This window comes from Mobula hypostoma, chromosome 4 (genome assembly GCF_963921235.1).
Source record: "Mobula hypostoma chromosome 4, sMobHyp1.1, whole genome shotgun sequence".
NCBI classification, from domain to species: Eukaryota; Metazoa; Chordata; class Chondrichthyes; order Myliobatiformes; family Myliobatidae; genus Mobula; species Mobula hypostoma.
The window spans coordinates 198,989,256-199,006,659 of record NC_086100.1 but is presented as its reverse complement, the minus strand read 5'-3'; the positions used below and the strand labels follow the sequence as shown (position 1 = coordinate 199,006,659).

At 54.5% G+C, this 17,404-nt stretch overlaps 1 protein-coding gene and 1 long non-coding RNA gene across 6 annotated transcripts in view; one reads left to right on the top strand and one right to left on the bottom strand.

Annotated features, from left to right (window-relative positions):
• LOC134345880 (uncharacterized) overlaps window positions 1-17,404 on the bottom strand; it is a 69,420-nt gene that overhangs the window by 32,915 nt on the left and 19,101 nt on the right. The window lies entirely within an intron of this gene.
• LOC134345878 (tetratricopeptide repeat protein 31-like) overlaps window positions 1-17,404 on the top strand; it is a 75,170-nt gene that overhangs the window by 44,255 nt on the left and 13,511 nt on the right. For all 5 annotated transcript variants that reach the window (XM_063047201.1, XM_063047200.1, XM_063047199.1 and 2 more), the window contains exons 11-14: window positions 2,703-2,844; window positions 5,074-5,178; window positions 5,940-6,027; window positions 7,912-8,050. In XM_063047201.1, coding sequence (XP_062903271.1) covers window positions 2,703-2,844; window positions 5,074-5,178; window positions 5,940-6,027; window positions 7,912-8,050 — 474 coding nt within the window. The remainder of the gene's footprint in view (window positions 1-2,702; window positions 2,845-5,073; window positions 5,179-5,939; window positions 6,028-7,911; window positions 8,051-17,404) is intronic.

The following is a 17,404-nucleotide window of genomic DNA, read 5'->3' as shown; positions in this document are numbered from 1 at the left end:
CACCTCTTTCACCTCAGACAGTTGACAGTATGGGCCCAAATCCTAAGAACTTCCTGCAGGGGCACAATAGAGAGCATCCTGACTGGCTGCATCACTGCCTGGTATGGGAACTATACTTCCCTCAATCGCAGGTCTCTGCAGAGAGTGGTGCGGACAGCCCAGCGCATCCGTAGATGTGAACTTCCCACTATTCAGGACATTTACAAAGACAGGTGTGTAAAAAAGGTCGGAAAGATCATAGGGGACCTGAGTCACCCCAACCACAAACTGTTCCAGCTGCTACCATCCAGGAAATGGTACCACAGTATAAAAGCCAGGATCAACAGGCCCCGGGACAGCTTCTTCCATCAGGCCATCAGATTGATTAATTCATGCTGATACAATTATATTTCTTTGTTATATTGACAGTCTTTGTTGTGCATACTATTTATTACAAGTTACTATAAATTGCTCAGTGTACATATAGGCGGAGGCATAATGTAAAGATTTTTACTCGTCATGTATATGAAGGATGTAAATAATGAAGTCAATTCAATTGTACTTCTACCATAATCCCTGGCAGGGGGTTCTACACGCTCAGCATTCTCTGTCTGGGAAAAGAAACCCTCCCTCTGACATCTCCCCCCTCTACTTCTCTCCAATCACCTTAAAATTATGTCCCCTCCTGTCAGCCGCTTCAGCCCTGGGGAAAACATGGGATTTATGCCTCTTATCACTGTGTGAGCAGGAGCGATTGTTTTAATTTGGCATCACGGTCAGCATGGACACTGTGGATCGAAGGGCCTGTTTTTGTTCTGTGCTTAATGTTACTTGTGAGAGGGTGTGCATGGAGCACAGAACAGTACAGCGAGGGAACAGACCCTTCGGGATTCTCCCTCTGAGAGAGCCTACCCCTTATCCCTAGTTTGTGACCCCCCCCACCCCACCCCCATTTCTTGAGCTCCAGCCATCGAGAGCGTCCTCCCTCGAGAGATGTCCTGTCTGGTACTGTTAGAATTTTGAAGGTTGCTACGACGACCCTTCTCACTGTGGGTAATACGATAGAGTAGCGGTTAGCGTAGCGCTCTGCAGCGCCAGCAATTGAGGTTCAGTTCCTCCCGCTGTCTGTAATGAGTTTGTATGTTCTCCCCGTGACCGTATGGGTTTCTTCCAGCTGCTTTGGTTTTGCATTCCAAGGACATATGAGTTGGAGTTATTAAATTGTGGGCATGCTATGTTGGTGACATTTGCAGGCTATTCCCAGAACATCCTAGGATTATGTTGATGATTGATGCAAAACGATGCATTTCGCTATATGTTTTGATGTGACAAATAAGGGTGATCTTTAATCTAATCATTCTTCTAAAGTACATCTTATTAGCCCAGTCTTTTCATAACTTGGTCTTGTAAAAACCTGTGGCACGGCACTGTTCCGTCTTACACCCTCTACCCCTAGTGTGTAATGCAAAGGGGGAGGATTCCCACATGGGGTGACCTCCATCGTGCCTGGTCCTGCTGTGTGCTCGCTGCAGGGGTTTCATGATCAAGGACATCTTCAAAAGATGAGGTCTCAAGAAGACATTAAGGGTCTCCGCCACCCGGGACAATCCCTCTTCTCATTGCTACCATCAAAGAGGAGGTACAGGAGTCTGAAGACACACACACAATGATTGAGGAACAACTCCTTCCGCTCTGCCATCAGATTTCTGAATGAACAACGAACACTACCTCACTATTTTTGCTGTCTTTTTTGCACTACTTATTTATCTTATTTTAATATATCTTTCTTGTTATAATACTAAGATAGGTGGAGTTGTGGATGATGAAGTAGGTTTTCAAAGCCTGCAGAGAGATTTAGGCCAGTTAGAAGAGTGGGCTGAAAGATGGCAGATGGAGTTTAATGCTGATAAATGTGAGGTGCTACATTTTGGTAGGACTAATCAAAATAGGACATACATGGTAAATGGTAGGGCAGAGGGATCTAGGAATAATGGTACATAGTTCCCTGAAGGTGGAATCTCATGTGGATAGGGTGGTGAAGAAAGCTTTTGGTATGCTGGCCTTTATAAATCAGAGCATTGAGTATAGGAGTGGGGATGTAATGTTGAAATTGTACAAGGCATTATTGAGGCCAAATTTGGAGTATTGTGTACAGTTCTGATCACTGAATTATAGGAAAGATGTCAACAAAATAGAGAGAGTACAGAGAAGATTTACTAGAATGTTACCTGGGTTTCATCTCCTAAGTTACAGAGAAAGGTTGAACAAGTTGGGTCTTTATTCCTTGGAGCGTAGAAGGTTGAGGGGGGACTTGATAGAGGTGTTTAAAATTATGAGGGGGATAGATAGAGTTGACATGGATAGGCTTTGTCCATTGAGAGTGGGGGAGATTCAAACAAGTGGTAGCTGTGTGGAACGAGCCTCCAGAAGTGGTTGAGGCAGGTTTGATGTTGTCGTTTGAAGTTAAATCGGACAGCTATATGGACAGGAAAGGAATGGAGGGTTATGGTTTGAGTGCAGGTCGGTGGGACTAGGTGAGAGTAAGAGTTCAGCATGGACAAGAAGGGCCGAGATGGCCTGTTTCCGTGCTGTAACTGTTATATGGTTATATTGTTATAGTGTATAATATATTTTATGTACTACATTGTGCTGCTGTCACAAAATTTCATGACGTGTCAGTGACATTAAACCTGTTTCTTAGTCTGTGTCCTTTCCCTTGGCAGGCTGTTTGGAAACCGCTCCTACTGCTACGAGAGGCTGCAGCAGTATAGCCTGGCGCTGAACGACGCCCACATTGCACTGACCTTGAACCCCTCCTGGCCAAAGGGTTACTTCAGGAAAGCTCGTGCTCTGGCTGGAGTGAAGGTATGAGACATCTGATGTCTCTGTCTGTATAACCTGATCTGTCCTTCGCCCCACAGAGATATGCAGAGCTATCTGTCTGTCCTTTCCCCCTCAGGGATACAGGAACATAAGGCATGGGAGCAGAATCAGGCCATTCGGCCCATTGAGTCTCCTCTGCCATTTCAACATGGCTAGTCCATTTCCCTTTCAACCTCCATTATCCTGCCTTCTTCCTGTATGTAACCTTTACGCCATGACTAATCAAAAATCTATCAACCTCCACTGTAAATTCACCTAGTGAGTTGGCTTCCACAGCTGCCTGTGGCAATGAATTCCACAGATTCCCACTCCTTTGGCTAAAGAAGTTCCTCTTCATCTCCATTCTAACTGGACTTTCCTCTGTTTTGAGGCTGTACCCTCTGGTCCTAGACCCCCCCCCCCCCCACCAAAGGAAATGTCCTTTTCACATCTACTCTGTCTGGGCCCTTCAACATTCAATCGGTTTTAATGTGATTTCTCTCCCTCATTCTTCAAAATTCCAGTTAGTACAGGCCTAGAACCTTCAATCGCTGCTCATATGATAAGCCTTTCATTCCCAGAATCATTGTCGTGAACTTTCTCTGAACTCTCTCCAATATCAGCACACCTTTTCTTAAATAAGGGGCCTAAAACTGCTCACAATACTCAGTGAGGCCTTGCCAGTATCTTATACAGCCTCAGTTTTACTTCCCTAGAGTCGTAGAAAAGTACAGCACTAAAACAGGCCTTCAGCCCATCTAGTCCATGCCAACCCATTTAAAATGCCTACTACCTTTGACTGGGACCCCTACCATCCATGTACTTATCCGAACTACACTTAAACGTTGAACTCGAGTTCACGTGTACCACTTGCTCTGGCAGCTTGTTCTACACACTCATGACCCTCTGAGTGAAAAGGTTTCTCCTTATGTTCCCCTTGCTTTCATATTCTAGTCTCCTTGAAATGAATGCTAACATTACATTTGCCTCCCTCACATGCAAATTAACCTTTAGGGAATCCTGCACAAGTCCCTTTGCACCTCAGATTTTTGAATTTTCTTCCCTTTTACAAGACATTCTGTGCTTTTGTTCCTTCTACCAAAGTGCATGATCGTACGCTGCCCGACATGTATTCTGTTGGCCACCTTTTAGCCCATTCTCCTCACCTGTCTAAGTCCTTCTGCAGCCTCTCAGCTTCCTCACTACCCATCCCCCCCCCACCTATCTTTGTAGTGTCTGCAAACTTGGCCACAAAGCCATCAACTTCATCACCCAAATCGTAGACGTATAACATAAACAAAAGTGGTCCCAACACAGACCCCTGGTCTATCCTTTCTCCATGCAGAGAGATGAGAAAACTCTGTCTGTGTAACCTGGTCTGTCCTTTCCCCCCACAGAGAGTCCCAGAGGTCTCTGTCTGTGTAACCTAGTGTGTCCTTTCCCCCACGGAGAGTCCCAGAGGTCTCTGTCTGTGTAACCTGGTGTGTCCTTTCCCCCACAGAGAGTCCCAGAGGTCCCTGTCTGTGTAACCTGGTCTGTCCTTTCCCCCACAGAGAGTCCCAGAGGTCCCTGTCTGTGTAACCTGGTCTGTCCTTTTCCCCCACAGAGAGTCCCAGAGGTCTCTGTCTGTGTAACCTGGTGTGTCCTTTCCCCCACAGAGAGTCCCAGAGGTCTCTGTCTGTGTAACCTGGTCTGTCCTTTCCCCCACAGAGAGTCCCAGAGGTCCCTGTCTGTGTAACCTGGTCTGTCCTTTCCCCCACAGAGAGTCCCAGAGGTCCCTGTCTGTGTAACCTGGTCTGTCCTTTTCCCCCACAGAGAGTCCCAGAGGTCTCTGTCTGTGTAACCTGGTGTGTCCTTTCCCCCACAGAGAGTCCCAGAGGTCTCTGTCTGTGTAACCTGGTGTGTCCTTTCCCCCACAGAGAGTCCCAGAGGTCCCTGTCTGTGTAACCTGGTCTGTCCTTTCCCCCACAGAGAGTCCCAGAGGTCCCTGTCTGTGTAACCTGGTCTGTCCTTTTCCCCCACAGAGAGTCCCAGAGGTCTCTGCCTGTGTAACCTGGTGTGTCCTTTCCCCCACAGAGAGTCCCAGAGGTCTCTGCCTGTGTAACCTGGTGTGTCCTTTCCCCCACAGAGAGTCCCAGAGGTCTCTGTCTGTGTAACCTGGTCTGTCCTTTCCCCCACAGAGAGTCCCAGAGGTCCCTGTCTGTGTAACCTGGTGTGTCCTTTCCCCCACAGAGATATACAGAGGCCATTCAGGCATTTCAGCAGGTGCTGAGAATTGATAGTTCCTGCAAAGACGCAGAATTTGAATTACATCAAGTACAGACTAAACTCCTGATGGTGAGTATTGGGGGGAAGCCCTGTGAGTCGTGGGGTTTTTGTTATTGAAAGACTAGAATGTGGGGGTGTTTGGGTACAGTCCATGCAGTGGGATGCGTTCACCCTTCCCCCACCCCCAACACTGGAATAAAGTGGGGGTGGTAGCTGGCAGGTGATAGGTGAGAGCAGGTGGGGGAGAAGCTGGGGAAGGGGTGGTTATGTAAGAAGGTGGAGGGGTAAAGGACTGAAGACAAAGGAATCTAATTGGATCATGCGAGAAATGGAAACAGGAGGGGGTTGATGGGGTAAGAGGGAACCAGAATGGGGAAATGGAAAAGGAGAGAGGGGGTAGAAATAACCAGAAATTAGAGAAATCAATATTCATACTGTCAGGTTGGAGACTACCCAGACGGAATATGAGGTGTTTCTCCTCAAGCTTGAGGTGGCCTCACTGTGGCAGTAGAGGAGACCATGACTGACACATCAGAATGGGAAAGGGAGGTCAATTTGAAATGGGTGGCTGCCGGGAGATCCTGCCTTTTGCGGTAGACAGAACAATCCCCCAGTTTCTGTCGTGTCTCACTGCTGTGGATGAGGCCGCACTAGGAGAACTGGATACTGTAGACTCACAGGTGAGGTGCCGCCTCACCTGGAAAGACTGTGAGGGAGGAGGTGTGCGGCAAGTGTAGCACCTGTCATGGTCGCAGGGTAAGTGCCATCAGTGGGAGGACGAGGGAGTCACAGAGATGGCGACTGGGGAAATCTGTTGTGTGTGATTGCAGGAGCGAGGTTTTACACAGCAGCAGTGTGAAGAGACTCTGAAGATCCACGGAAACTGGGATCAGGCACTGGAAGCATTATCTTCCTCAGGTGAGTGCTGCCCTCTCTGTCGCCGCTCGGCGTTCCAGCCATCGTCACTGCTGTCTGTAAGGATTCTTTGTACTCGTGGGTTTCCTCCAGGTGCTCTGGTTTCCTCCCACATTCCAGGGATGGGTAATGGTTAGTAAGTTGTGGGTATGCTAGTTGGGCCCGGAAGTTGCGGGCCGTCCCCATCCCCAGCACATCCTCAGTGTGTGTTGATCATTGATGCAACCGACACTATTCACTATGTTTCAGTGTTTTAATGTGACAAAGCTAGTCTCATCTCTCTCCTCCCCCCGAATCCGAGAGGACTGCACAGCGGGAGTGGGCCGGCACAGGTCGGGTCGCGGTTTGCACATCGCCCTACGGTGCCAATGATCCAGGTTCAGCTCCCACTGCTGTCTGTACGTTTTCTCTGCAACTGCAAGGGTTTCCTCCAGTTTCCTCCCACGGGTTAGTAGATTAATTGGTCACATGGGTGCAATCGGGCAGTGCGGGCTCGTTGGGCTGGAAAGGCCTTTTACCGTGCTGTATCGCAAAATTAAAAGGTGCCTCTCCCTCACAGCTCCTGAGGCGTGGGTTCAGACCTGTCCCTGGCACCGACTGTGTGGAGTTTGCATGCTCTTCCTGTTGTGTTTTCACCAACCTGAGTTTGTTACTTGAGGCCCTCTGTTGGCTGGGATCAGCCATGGATATTGCATCCCAGCTGTCTATGTGATACACAAGCCAGGACAGTACGACATAGAGAACAAGCTGTTGCCCAGGTAGCAGGCTCTCCCTCTCCACGCAGCTGATGAATCCAGAGGAACGGCAGAGACTGATGCAGTTTGGCACCAGTGACATTGCGGGATTAGGACTGATTTAAGGACTCCAGTTCCAGATTTTTCCTTGAGGTGTTTTCTCAGAGTTTTTCCCCATGAGTGGGTATAGCCACAAGGCAGTGGAATTTCTAGACAGGAGTTTTCCTTTTCCTAGATGAGCTGCCAACCACAGCTGACAAACCCCACCTGCCTGAAGCGACTGATTTTAAGGCACCAGTGACCAGCTGTTGACCCTAATCCTGTCAGTAGAAACGGTTCCATCAGGCTTAGTAGCTACGCCACACGTGAAGGCCAGGAGCTGGACTTTGTTGTCAGAGACGCACACCATACGGAGCATCTAATAGGTAGTGGGAGCTTATCACCACGACCTCCTCCAGCTATGACAACCTTAATGAGCCATTACAAGTGCTACAACAGTACAATAATGACAGCAAGTCACTAAGATACAAGAGTAACGAAACACCAACTGAATTAAAATATTCCCAGGCGCATCAATGGCTTATACCGGGGGGCATAATTTTAACGTGATTGGAGGAAAATATAGGAGGGATGTCAGAATTAAGTTCTTTAAACAGAGAATGGTGGGTGTGTAGAACGTACTGCCGGGGTGATGGTAGAGGAAGATACATTAGGGGCATTGAAGAGACTCTTAGATAGGTACATGATTGTTTGAAGAGTGGAGGACTTCGCAGGAGGGAGGGGTCAGATTGATCTTTGATTAGGTTCAAGGGCATACCCCGTGCTGTACTCTTTTCTACATACATGAAGTTGTAATATTTAAAGGGAAGTTTTGGGGGCAACTACTTCACTCAGAGGATGGTGAGAGTGTGGAACGAACTTCTAGTGGAAGTGATGGCCGCAGGTTTGATTTCAACAATGAAGAGAAGTTGGGATAAGTTCGTGGACGGGAAGGGTTTGGGGTGTATGGTCCAGCTGCAGATCAATGGGGTTGAGCATGCACTAGGTGGGCCGAAAGGCCTGTTTCTGTGCTGAAGTGTTCTTTGACTCTATGACCAACTTTGGTGATACAGCCAGTTTCTCCCCTATCTGACCTCTTCTATCCTTACCACAGCTCAGAAACCTCGAAATAGCCATATAAACTCAAGCATATCCATAGCCAACGGAGACGATAAGGACTTTGTACGTGTGAAGAAACATTCAAACCAGCAAAAACATAAACCTGTGGTTTCCGTGCCAGCACAGCAGCCACGGTGAGTGCTCTTCAGGAAAGGGAAGCCGCCACTGTGTGGGGTTATAACATCAACGGAGCATGCAGTGTGGTTCTTTGTATTTACAGAATGTTTGTAGAGGGGAGACTCACTACTGAAGGTCTAGTCACATGTGCAACACACATCAACATGCTGGAGGATCTCAGTGCCCCGTCCATCCGACTGTGTGACATTCCCCACCCCCATCCATCCGAGTGTGTGACATTCCCCACCCTGTCCATCCGACTGTGTGTGACATTCCCCACCCTGTCCATCCGACTGTGTGACATCCCCCACCCCCATCCATTCGACTGTGTGACATTCCCCACCCTGTCCATCCGACTGTGTGACATCCCCCACCCCCATCCATTCGACTGTGTGACATTCCCCACCCTGTCCATCCGACTGTGTGACATCCCCCACCCCCGTCCATTCGACTGTGTGACATCCCCCACCCCCGTCCATCCGACTGTGTGTGACATCCCCCACCCCCCGTCCATCCGACTGTGTGTGACATCCCCCACCCCCCGTCCATCCGAGTGTGTGACATTCCCCACCCCCGTCCATCCGACTGTGTGTGACATCCCCCACCCCCCGTCCATCCGACTGTGTGTGACATCCCCCACCCCCCGTCCATCCGACTGTGTGACATCCCCCACCCCCCGTCCATCCGAGTGTGTGTGACATTCCCCACCCCCATCCATTCGACTGTGTGACATCCCCCACCGCCGTCCATCCGAGTGTGTGACATTCCCCACCCTGTCCATCCGACTGTGTGACATTCCCCACCCCGTCCATCCGAGTGTGTGACATTCCCCACCCCCGTCCATCCGACTGTGTGTGACATCCCCCACCCCCCGTCCATCCGACTGTGTGTGACATCCCCCACCCCCCGTCCATCCGACTGTGTGACATCCCCCACCCCCCGTCCATCCGAGTGTGTGTGACATTCCCCACCCCCATCCATTCGACTGTGTGACATCCCCCACCGCCGTCCATCCGAGTGTGTGACATTCCCCACCCTGTCCATCCGACTGTGTGACATTCCCCACCCTGTCCATCCGACTGTGTGTGACATTCCCCACCCTGTCCATCCGACTGTGTGACATTCCCCACCGCCGTCCATCCGAGTGTGTGACATTCCCCACCCCCATCCATCCGAGTGTGTGTGACATTCCCCACCCCCCGTCCATCCAAGTGTGTGTGACATTCCCCACCCTGTCCATCCGAGTGTGTGACATTCCCCACCCCGTCCATCCGAGTGTGTGTGACATTCCCCACCCTGTCCATCCGACTGTGTGACATCCCCCACCCTGTCCATCCGACTGTGTGACATCCCCCACCCCCCATCCATCCGAGTGTGTGACATTCCCCACCCCCCATCCATCCGAGTGTGTGTGACATTCCCCACCCCCCGTCCATCCAAGTGTGTGTGACATTCCCCACCCTGTCCATCCTAGTGTGTGTGACATTCCCCACCCCCGTCCATCCAAGTGTGTGTGACATTCCCCACCCTGTCCATCCTAGTGTGTGTGACATTCCCCACCCTGTCCATCCGACTGTGTGACATCCCCCACCCTGTCCATCCGACTGTGTGACATTCCCCACCCCCCGTCCATCCGACTGTGTGTGACATTCCCCACCCTGTCCATCCGACTGTGTGACATTCCCCACCCCCCATCCATCCGAGTGTGTGTGACATTCCCCACCCCCCGTCCATCCAAGTGTGTGTGACATTCCCCACCCTGTCCATCCTAGTGTGTGTGACATTCCCCACCCTGTCCATCCGACTGTGTGACATCCCCCACCCTGTCCATCCGACTGTGTGACATCCCCCACCCCCCATCCATCCGAGTGTGTGTGACATTCCCCACCCTGTCCATCCGACTGTGTGACATTCCCCACCCCGTCCATCCGACTGTGTGACATCCCCCACCCCCGTCCATCCGACTGTGTGTGACATCCCCCACCCCCCGTCCATCCGACTGTGTGACATTCCCCACCCCCCATCCATCCGAGTGTGTGTGACATTCCCCACCCCCCGTCCATCCAAGTGTGTGTGACATTCCCCACCCTGTCCATCCGACTGTGTGACATCCCCCACCCTGTCCATCCGACTGTGTGACATTCCCCACCCCCCATCCATCCGAGTGTGTGTGACATTCCCCACCCCCATCCATTCGACTGTGTGACATTCCCCACCCTGTCCATCCGAGTGTGTGTGACATCCCCCACCCCCTGTCCATCCGACTGTGTGACATTCCCCACCCCGTCCATCCGACTGTGTGACATCCCCCACCCCCGTCCATCCGACTGTGTGACATTCCCCACCCCCCGTCCATCCAAGTGTGTGTGACATTCCCCACCCTGTCCATCCGACTGTGTGACATCCCCCACCCTGTCCATCCGACTGTGTGACATCCCCCACCCCCCGTCCATCCGAGTGTGTGACATTCCCCACCCCCATCCATTCGACTGTGTGACATTCCCCACCCCCCGTCCATCCGACTGTGTGACATTCCCCACCCCCCATCCATCCGAGTGTGTGTGACATTCCCCACCCTGTCCATCCGAGTGTGTGTGACATTCCCCACCCCCATCCATCCGAGTGTGTGTGACATTCCCCACCCCCCGTCCATCCGACTGTGTGACATTCCCCACCCCCATCCATCCGAGTGTGTGTGACATTCCCCACCCCCCGTCCATCCAAGTGTGTGTGACATTCCCCACCCCGTCCATCCGACTGTGTGTGACATTCCCTACCCCGTCCATCCGACTGTGTGACATCCCCCACCCCCCGTCCATCCGAGTGTGTGTGACATTCCCCACCCCCATCCATTCGACTGTGTGACATCCCCCACCGCCGTCCATCCGAGTGTGTGACATTCCCCACCCTGTCCATCCGACTGTGTGACATTCCCCACCCTGTCCATCCGACTGTGTGTGACATTCCCCACCCTGTCCATCCGACTGTGTGACATTCCCCACCGCCGTCCATCCGAGTGTGTGACATTCCCCACCCCCATCCATCCGAGTGTGTGTGACATTCCCCACCCCCCGTCCATCCAAGTGTGTGTGACATTCCCCACCCTGTCCATCCGAGTGTGTGACATTCCCCACCCCGTCCATCCGAGTGTGTGTGACATTCCCCACCCTGTCCATCCGACTGTGTGACATCCCCCACCCTGTCCATCCGACTGTGTGACATCCCCCACCCCCCATCCATCCGAGTGTGTGACATTCCCCACCCCCCATCCATCCGAGTGTGTGTGACATTCCCCACCCCCCGTCCATCCGAGTGTGTGTGACATTCCCCACCCTGTCCATCCTAGTGTGTGTGACATTCCCCACCCCCCGTCCATCCAAGTGTGTGTGACATTCCCCACCCTGTCCATCCTAGTGTGTGTGACATTCCCCACCCTGTCCATCCGACTGTGTGACATCCCCCACCCTGTCCATCCGACTGTGTGACATTCCCCACCCCCCGTCCATCCGACTGTGTGTGACATTCCCCACCCTGTCCATCCGACTGTGTGACATTCCCCACCCCCCATCCATCCGAGTGTGTGTGACATTCCCCACCCCCCGTCCATCCAAGTGTGTGTGACATTCCCCACCCTGTCCATCCTAGTGTGTGTGACATTCCCCACCCTGTCCATCCGACTGTGTGACATCCCCCACCCTGTCCATCCGACTGTGTGACATCCCCCACCCCCCATCCATCCGAGTGTGTGTGACATTCCCCACCCTGTCCATCCGACTGTGTGACATTCCCCACCCCGTCCATCCGACTGTGTGACATCCCCCACCCCCGTCCATCCGACTGTGTGTGACATCCCCCACCCCCCGTCCATCCGACTGTGTGACATTCCCCACCCCCCATCCATCCGAGTGTGTGTGACATTCCCCACCCCCCGTCCATCCAAGTGTGTGTGACATTCCCCACCCTGTCCATCCGACTGTGTGACATTCCCCACCCTGTCCATCCGACTGTGTGACATCCCCCACCCTGTCCATCCGACTGTGTGACATTCCCCACCCCCCATCCATCCGAGTGTGTGTGACATTCCCCACCCCCATCCATTCGACTGTGTGACATTCCCCACCCTGTCCATCCGAGTGTGTGTGACATCCCCCACCCCCTGTCCATCCGACTGTGTGACATTCCCCACCCCGTCCATCCGACTGTGTGACATCCCCCACCCCCGTCCATCCGACTGTGTGACATTCCCCACCCCCCGTCCATCCAAGTGTGTGTGACATTCCCCACCCTGTCCATCCGACTGTGTGACATCCCCCACCCTGTCCATCCGACTGTGTGACATCCCCCACCCCCCGTCCATCCGAGTGTGTGACATTCCCCACCCCCATCCATTCGACTGTGTGACATTCCCCACCCCCCGTCCATCCGACTGTGTGACATTCCCCACCCCCCATCCATCCGAGTGTGTGTGACATTCCCCACCCTGTCCATCCGAGTGTGTGTGACATTCCCCACCCCCATCCATCCGAGTGTGTGTGACATTCCCCACCCCCCGTCCATCCGACTGTGTGACATTCCCCACCCCCATCCATCCGAGTGTGTGTGACATTCCCCACCCCCCGTCCATCCAAGTGTGTGTGACATTCCCCACCCCGTCCATCCGACTGTGTGTGACATTCCCTACCCTGTCCATCCGACTGTGTGACATTCCCCACCCTGTCCATCCGACTGTGTGACATCCCCCACCCCCCGTCCATCCGAGTGTGTGTGACATTCCCCACCCCCCGTCCATCCGAGTGTGTGTGACATTCCCCACCCCCCGTCCATCCGAGTGTGTGTGACATTCCCCACCCCCCGTCCATCCGAGTGTGTGTGACATTCCCCACCCTGTCCATCCGACTGTGTGACATTCCCCACCCTGTCCATCCGACTGTGTGACATCCCCCACCCCCCATCCATCCGAGTGTGTGTGACATTCCCCACCCCCCATCCATCCGAGTGTGTGTGACATTCCCCACCCCCCCGTCCATCCGAGTGTGTGACATTCCCCACCCCCATCCATCCGAGTGTGTGTGACATTCCCCACCCTGTCCATCCGACTGTGACATCCCCCACCCCCCGTCCATCCAAGTGTGTGTGACATTCCCCACCCTGTCCATCCTAGTGTGTGTGACATTCCCCACCCTGTCCATCCGACTGTGTGACATTCCCCACCCTGTCCATCCGACTGTGTGACATCCCCCACCCCCCATCCATCCGAGTGTGTGTGACATTCCCCACCCCCCATCCATCCGAGTGTGTGTGACATTCCCCACCCCCCCGTCCATCCGAGTGTGTGACATTCCCCACCCCCATCCATCCGAGTGTGTGTGACATTCCCCACCCTGTCCATCCGACTGTGACATCCCCCACCCCCCATCCATCCGAGTGTGTGTGACATTCCCCACCCTGTCCATCCGACTGTGTGACATTCCCCACCCCCATCCATCCGACTGTGTGACATTCCCCACCCTGTCCATCCGACTGTGTGACATCCCCCACCCCCCATCCATCCGAGTGTGTGTGACATTCCCCACCCCCCGTCCATCCGAGTGTGTGTGACATTCCCCACCCCCCGTCCATCCGACTGTGTGACATTCCCCACCCTGTCCATCCTAGTGTGTGTGACATTCCCCACCCTGTCCATCCGACTGTGTGACATTCCCCACCCCCATCCATCCGACTGTGTGACATTCCCCACCCCCCATCCATCCGAGTGTGTGTGACATTCCCCACCCCCATCCATCCGACTGTGTGTGACATTCCCCACCCCCCATCCATCCGAGTGTGTGTGACATTCCCCACCCCCCGTCCATCCGAGTGTGTGTGAAATTCCCCACCCCCCCGTCCATCCGACTGTGTGACATTCCCCACCCTGTCCATCCTAGTGTGTGTGACATTCCCCACCCTGTCCATCCGACTGTGTGTGACATTCCCTACCCTGTCCATCCGACTGTGTGACATCCCCCACCCCCCATCCATCCGAGTGTGTGTGACATTCCCCACCCCCATCCATCCGACTGTGTGTGACATTCCCCACCGCCGTCCATCCGAGTGTGTGTGACATTCCCCACCCCCCGTCCATCCGACTGTGTGACATTCCCCACCCCCATCCATCCGAGTGTGTGTGACATTCCCCACCCCCCATCCATCCGAGTGTGTGTGACATTCCCCACCCCCCGTCCATTCAAGTGTGTGTGACATTCCCCACCCCCCGTCCATCCGACTGTGTGACATTCCCCACCCTGTCCATCCTAGTGTGTGTGACATTCCCCACCCCCATCCATCCGACTGTGTGACATTCCCCACCCTGTCCATCCGACTGTGTGACATCCCCCACCCCCCATCCATCCGAGTGTGTGTGACATTCCCCACCCTGTCCATCCGAGTGTGTGTGACATTCCCCACCCCCCGTCCATCCGACTGTGTGTGACATTCCCACCCCTGTCCATCCGACTGTGTGTGACATTCCCCACCCCCCATCCATTCGACTGTGTGACATTCCCCACCCTGTCCATCCGAGTGTGTGTGACATTCCCCACCCCCCCGTCCATCCGAGTGTGTGACATTCCCCACCCCCCATCCATCCGAGTGTGTGTGACATTCCCCACCCTGTCCATCCGACTGTGTGACATTCCCCACCCCCCATCCATCCGACTGTGTGACATTCCCCACCCTGTCCATCCGACTGTGTGACATCCCCCACCCCCCATCCATCCGAGTGTGTGTGACATTCCCCACCCCCCATCCATCCGAGTGTGTGTGACATTCCCCACCCCCCGTCCATCCGAGTGTGTGTGAAATTCCCCACCCCCCGTCCATCCGACTGTGTGACATTCCCCACCCTGTCCATCCTAGTGTGTGTGACATTCCCCACCCTGTCCATCCGACTGTGTGACATCCCCCACCCCCCATCCATCCGAGTGTGTGTGACATTCCCCACCCCCATCCATCCAGTGTGTGACATTCCCACCCCCTCCATCCGAGTGTGTGTGACATTCCCCACCCTCCTCCATCTGTGTGACATTCCCCACCCTGTCCATCCGACTGTGTGACATCCCCCACCCCCCCATCCATCCGAGTGTGTGTGTGTGTGACATTCCCCACCCCCCATCCATCCGAGTGTGTGTGACATTCCCCACCCCCCGTCCATCCGAGTGTGTGTGAAATTCCCCACCCCCCGTCCATCCGACTGTGTGACATTCCCCACCCTGTCCATCCTAGTGTGTGTGACATTCCCCACCCTGTCCATCCGACTGTGTGTGACATTCCCTACCCTGTCCATCCGACTGTGTGACATCCCCCACCCCCCATCCATCTGAGTGTGTGTGACATTCCCCACCCCCGTCCATCCGACTGTGTGACATTCCCCACCCCCCATCCATCCGACTGTGTGATTCCCCACCCCCCGTCCATCCGACTGTGTGACATTCCCCACCCTGTCCGACTGTGTGACATTCCCCACCCCCCATCCATCCGACTGTGTGACATTCCCCACCCTGTCCATCCGACTGTGTGACATTCCCCACCCCGTCCATCCGACTGTGTGACATCCCCCACCCCCCATCCATCTGAGTGTGTGTGACATTCCCCACCCCCCGTCCATCTGACTGTGTGACATTCCCCACCCCCCATCCATCCGACTGTGTGACATTCCCCACCCTGTCCATCCGACTGTGTGACATTCCCCACCCCCCATCCATCCGACTGTGTGACATCCCCCACCCCCCATCCATCCGAGTGTGTGTGACATTCCCCACCCCCCATCCATCCGAGTGTGTGTGACATTCCCCACCCCCATCCATCCGAGTGTGTGTGACATTCCCCACCCTGTCCATCCGACTGTGTGTGACATTCCCTACCCTGTCCATCCGACTGTGTGACATCCCCCACCCCCCATCCATCTGAGTGTGTGTGACATTCCCCACCCCCGTCCATCCGACTGTGTGACATTCCCCACCCCCCATCCATCCGACTGTGTGACATTCCCCACCCCGTCCATCCGACTGTGTGACATCCCCCACCCCCCATCCATCTGAGTGTGTGTGACATTCCCCACCCCCCGTCCATCTGACTGTGTGACATTCCCCACCCCCCATCCATCCGACTGTGTGACATTCCCCACCCTGTCCATCCGACTGTGTGACATTCCCCACCCCCCATCCATCCGACTGTGTGACATCCCCCACCCCCCATCCATCCGAGTGTGTGTGACATTCCCCACCCCCCATCCATCCGAGTGTGTGTGACATTCCCCACCCCCCCGTCCATCCGAGTGTGTGACATTCCCCACCCCCATCCATCCGAGTGTGTGTGATATTCCCCACCCTGTCCATCCGACTGTGTGACATCCCCCACCCCCCATCCGAGTGTGTGTGACATCTCCCACCCCCCATCCATCCGAGTGTGTGTGACATTCCCCACCCCCCGTCCAACCGAGTGTGTGTGACATTCCCCACCCCCGTCCATCCGAGTGTGTGTGACATTCCCCACCCCCCGTCCATCTGACTGTGTGACATTCCCCACCCTGTCCATCCTAGTGTGTGTGACATTCCCCACCCTGTCCATCCGACTGTGTGTGACATTCCCTACCCTGTCCATCCGACTGTGTGACATTCCCCACCCTGTCCATCCGACTGTGTGACATCCCCACCCCCCCCTCCATCCGAGTGTGTGTGACATTCCCCACCCCGTCCATCCGACTGTGTGTGACATTCCCCACCCCCCGTCCATCCGACTGTGTGACATTCCCCACCCTGTCCGACTGTGTGACATTCCCCACCCCCCATCCATCCGACTGTGTGACATTCCCCACCCTGTCCATCCGACTGTGTGACATTCCCCACCCCGTCCATCCGACTGTGTGACATCCCCCACCCCCCATCCATCTGAGTGTGTGTGACATTCCCCACCCCCCGTCCATCTGACTGTGTGACATTCCCCACCCCCCATCCATCCGACTGTGTGACATTCCCCACCCTGTCCATCCGACTGTGTGACATTCCCCACCCCCCATCCATCCGACTGTGTGACATCCCCCACCCCCCATCCATCCGAGTGTGTGTGACATTCCCCACCCCCCATCCATCCGAGTGTGTGTGACATTCCCCACCCCCATCCATCCGAGTGTGTGTGACATTCCCCACCCTGTCCATCCGACTGTGTGTGACATTCCCTACCCTGTCCATCCGACTGTGTGACATCCCCCACCCCCCATCCATCTGAGTGTGTGTGACATTCCCCACCCCCGTCCATCCGACTGTGTGACATTCCCCACCCCCCATCCATCCGACTGTGTGTGACACATTCCCCACCCCGTCCATCCGACTGTGTGA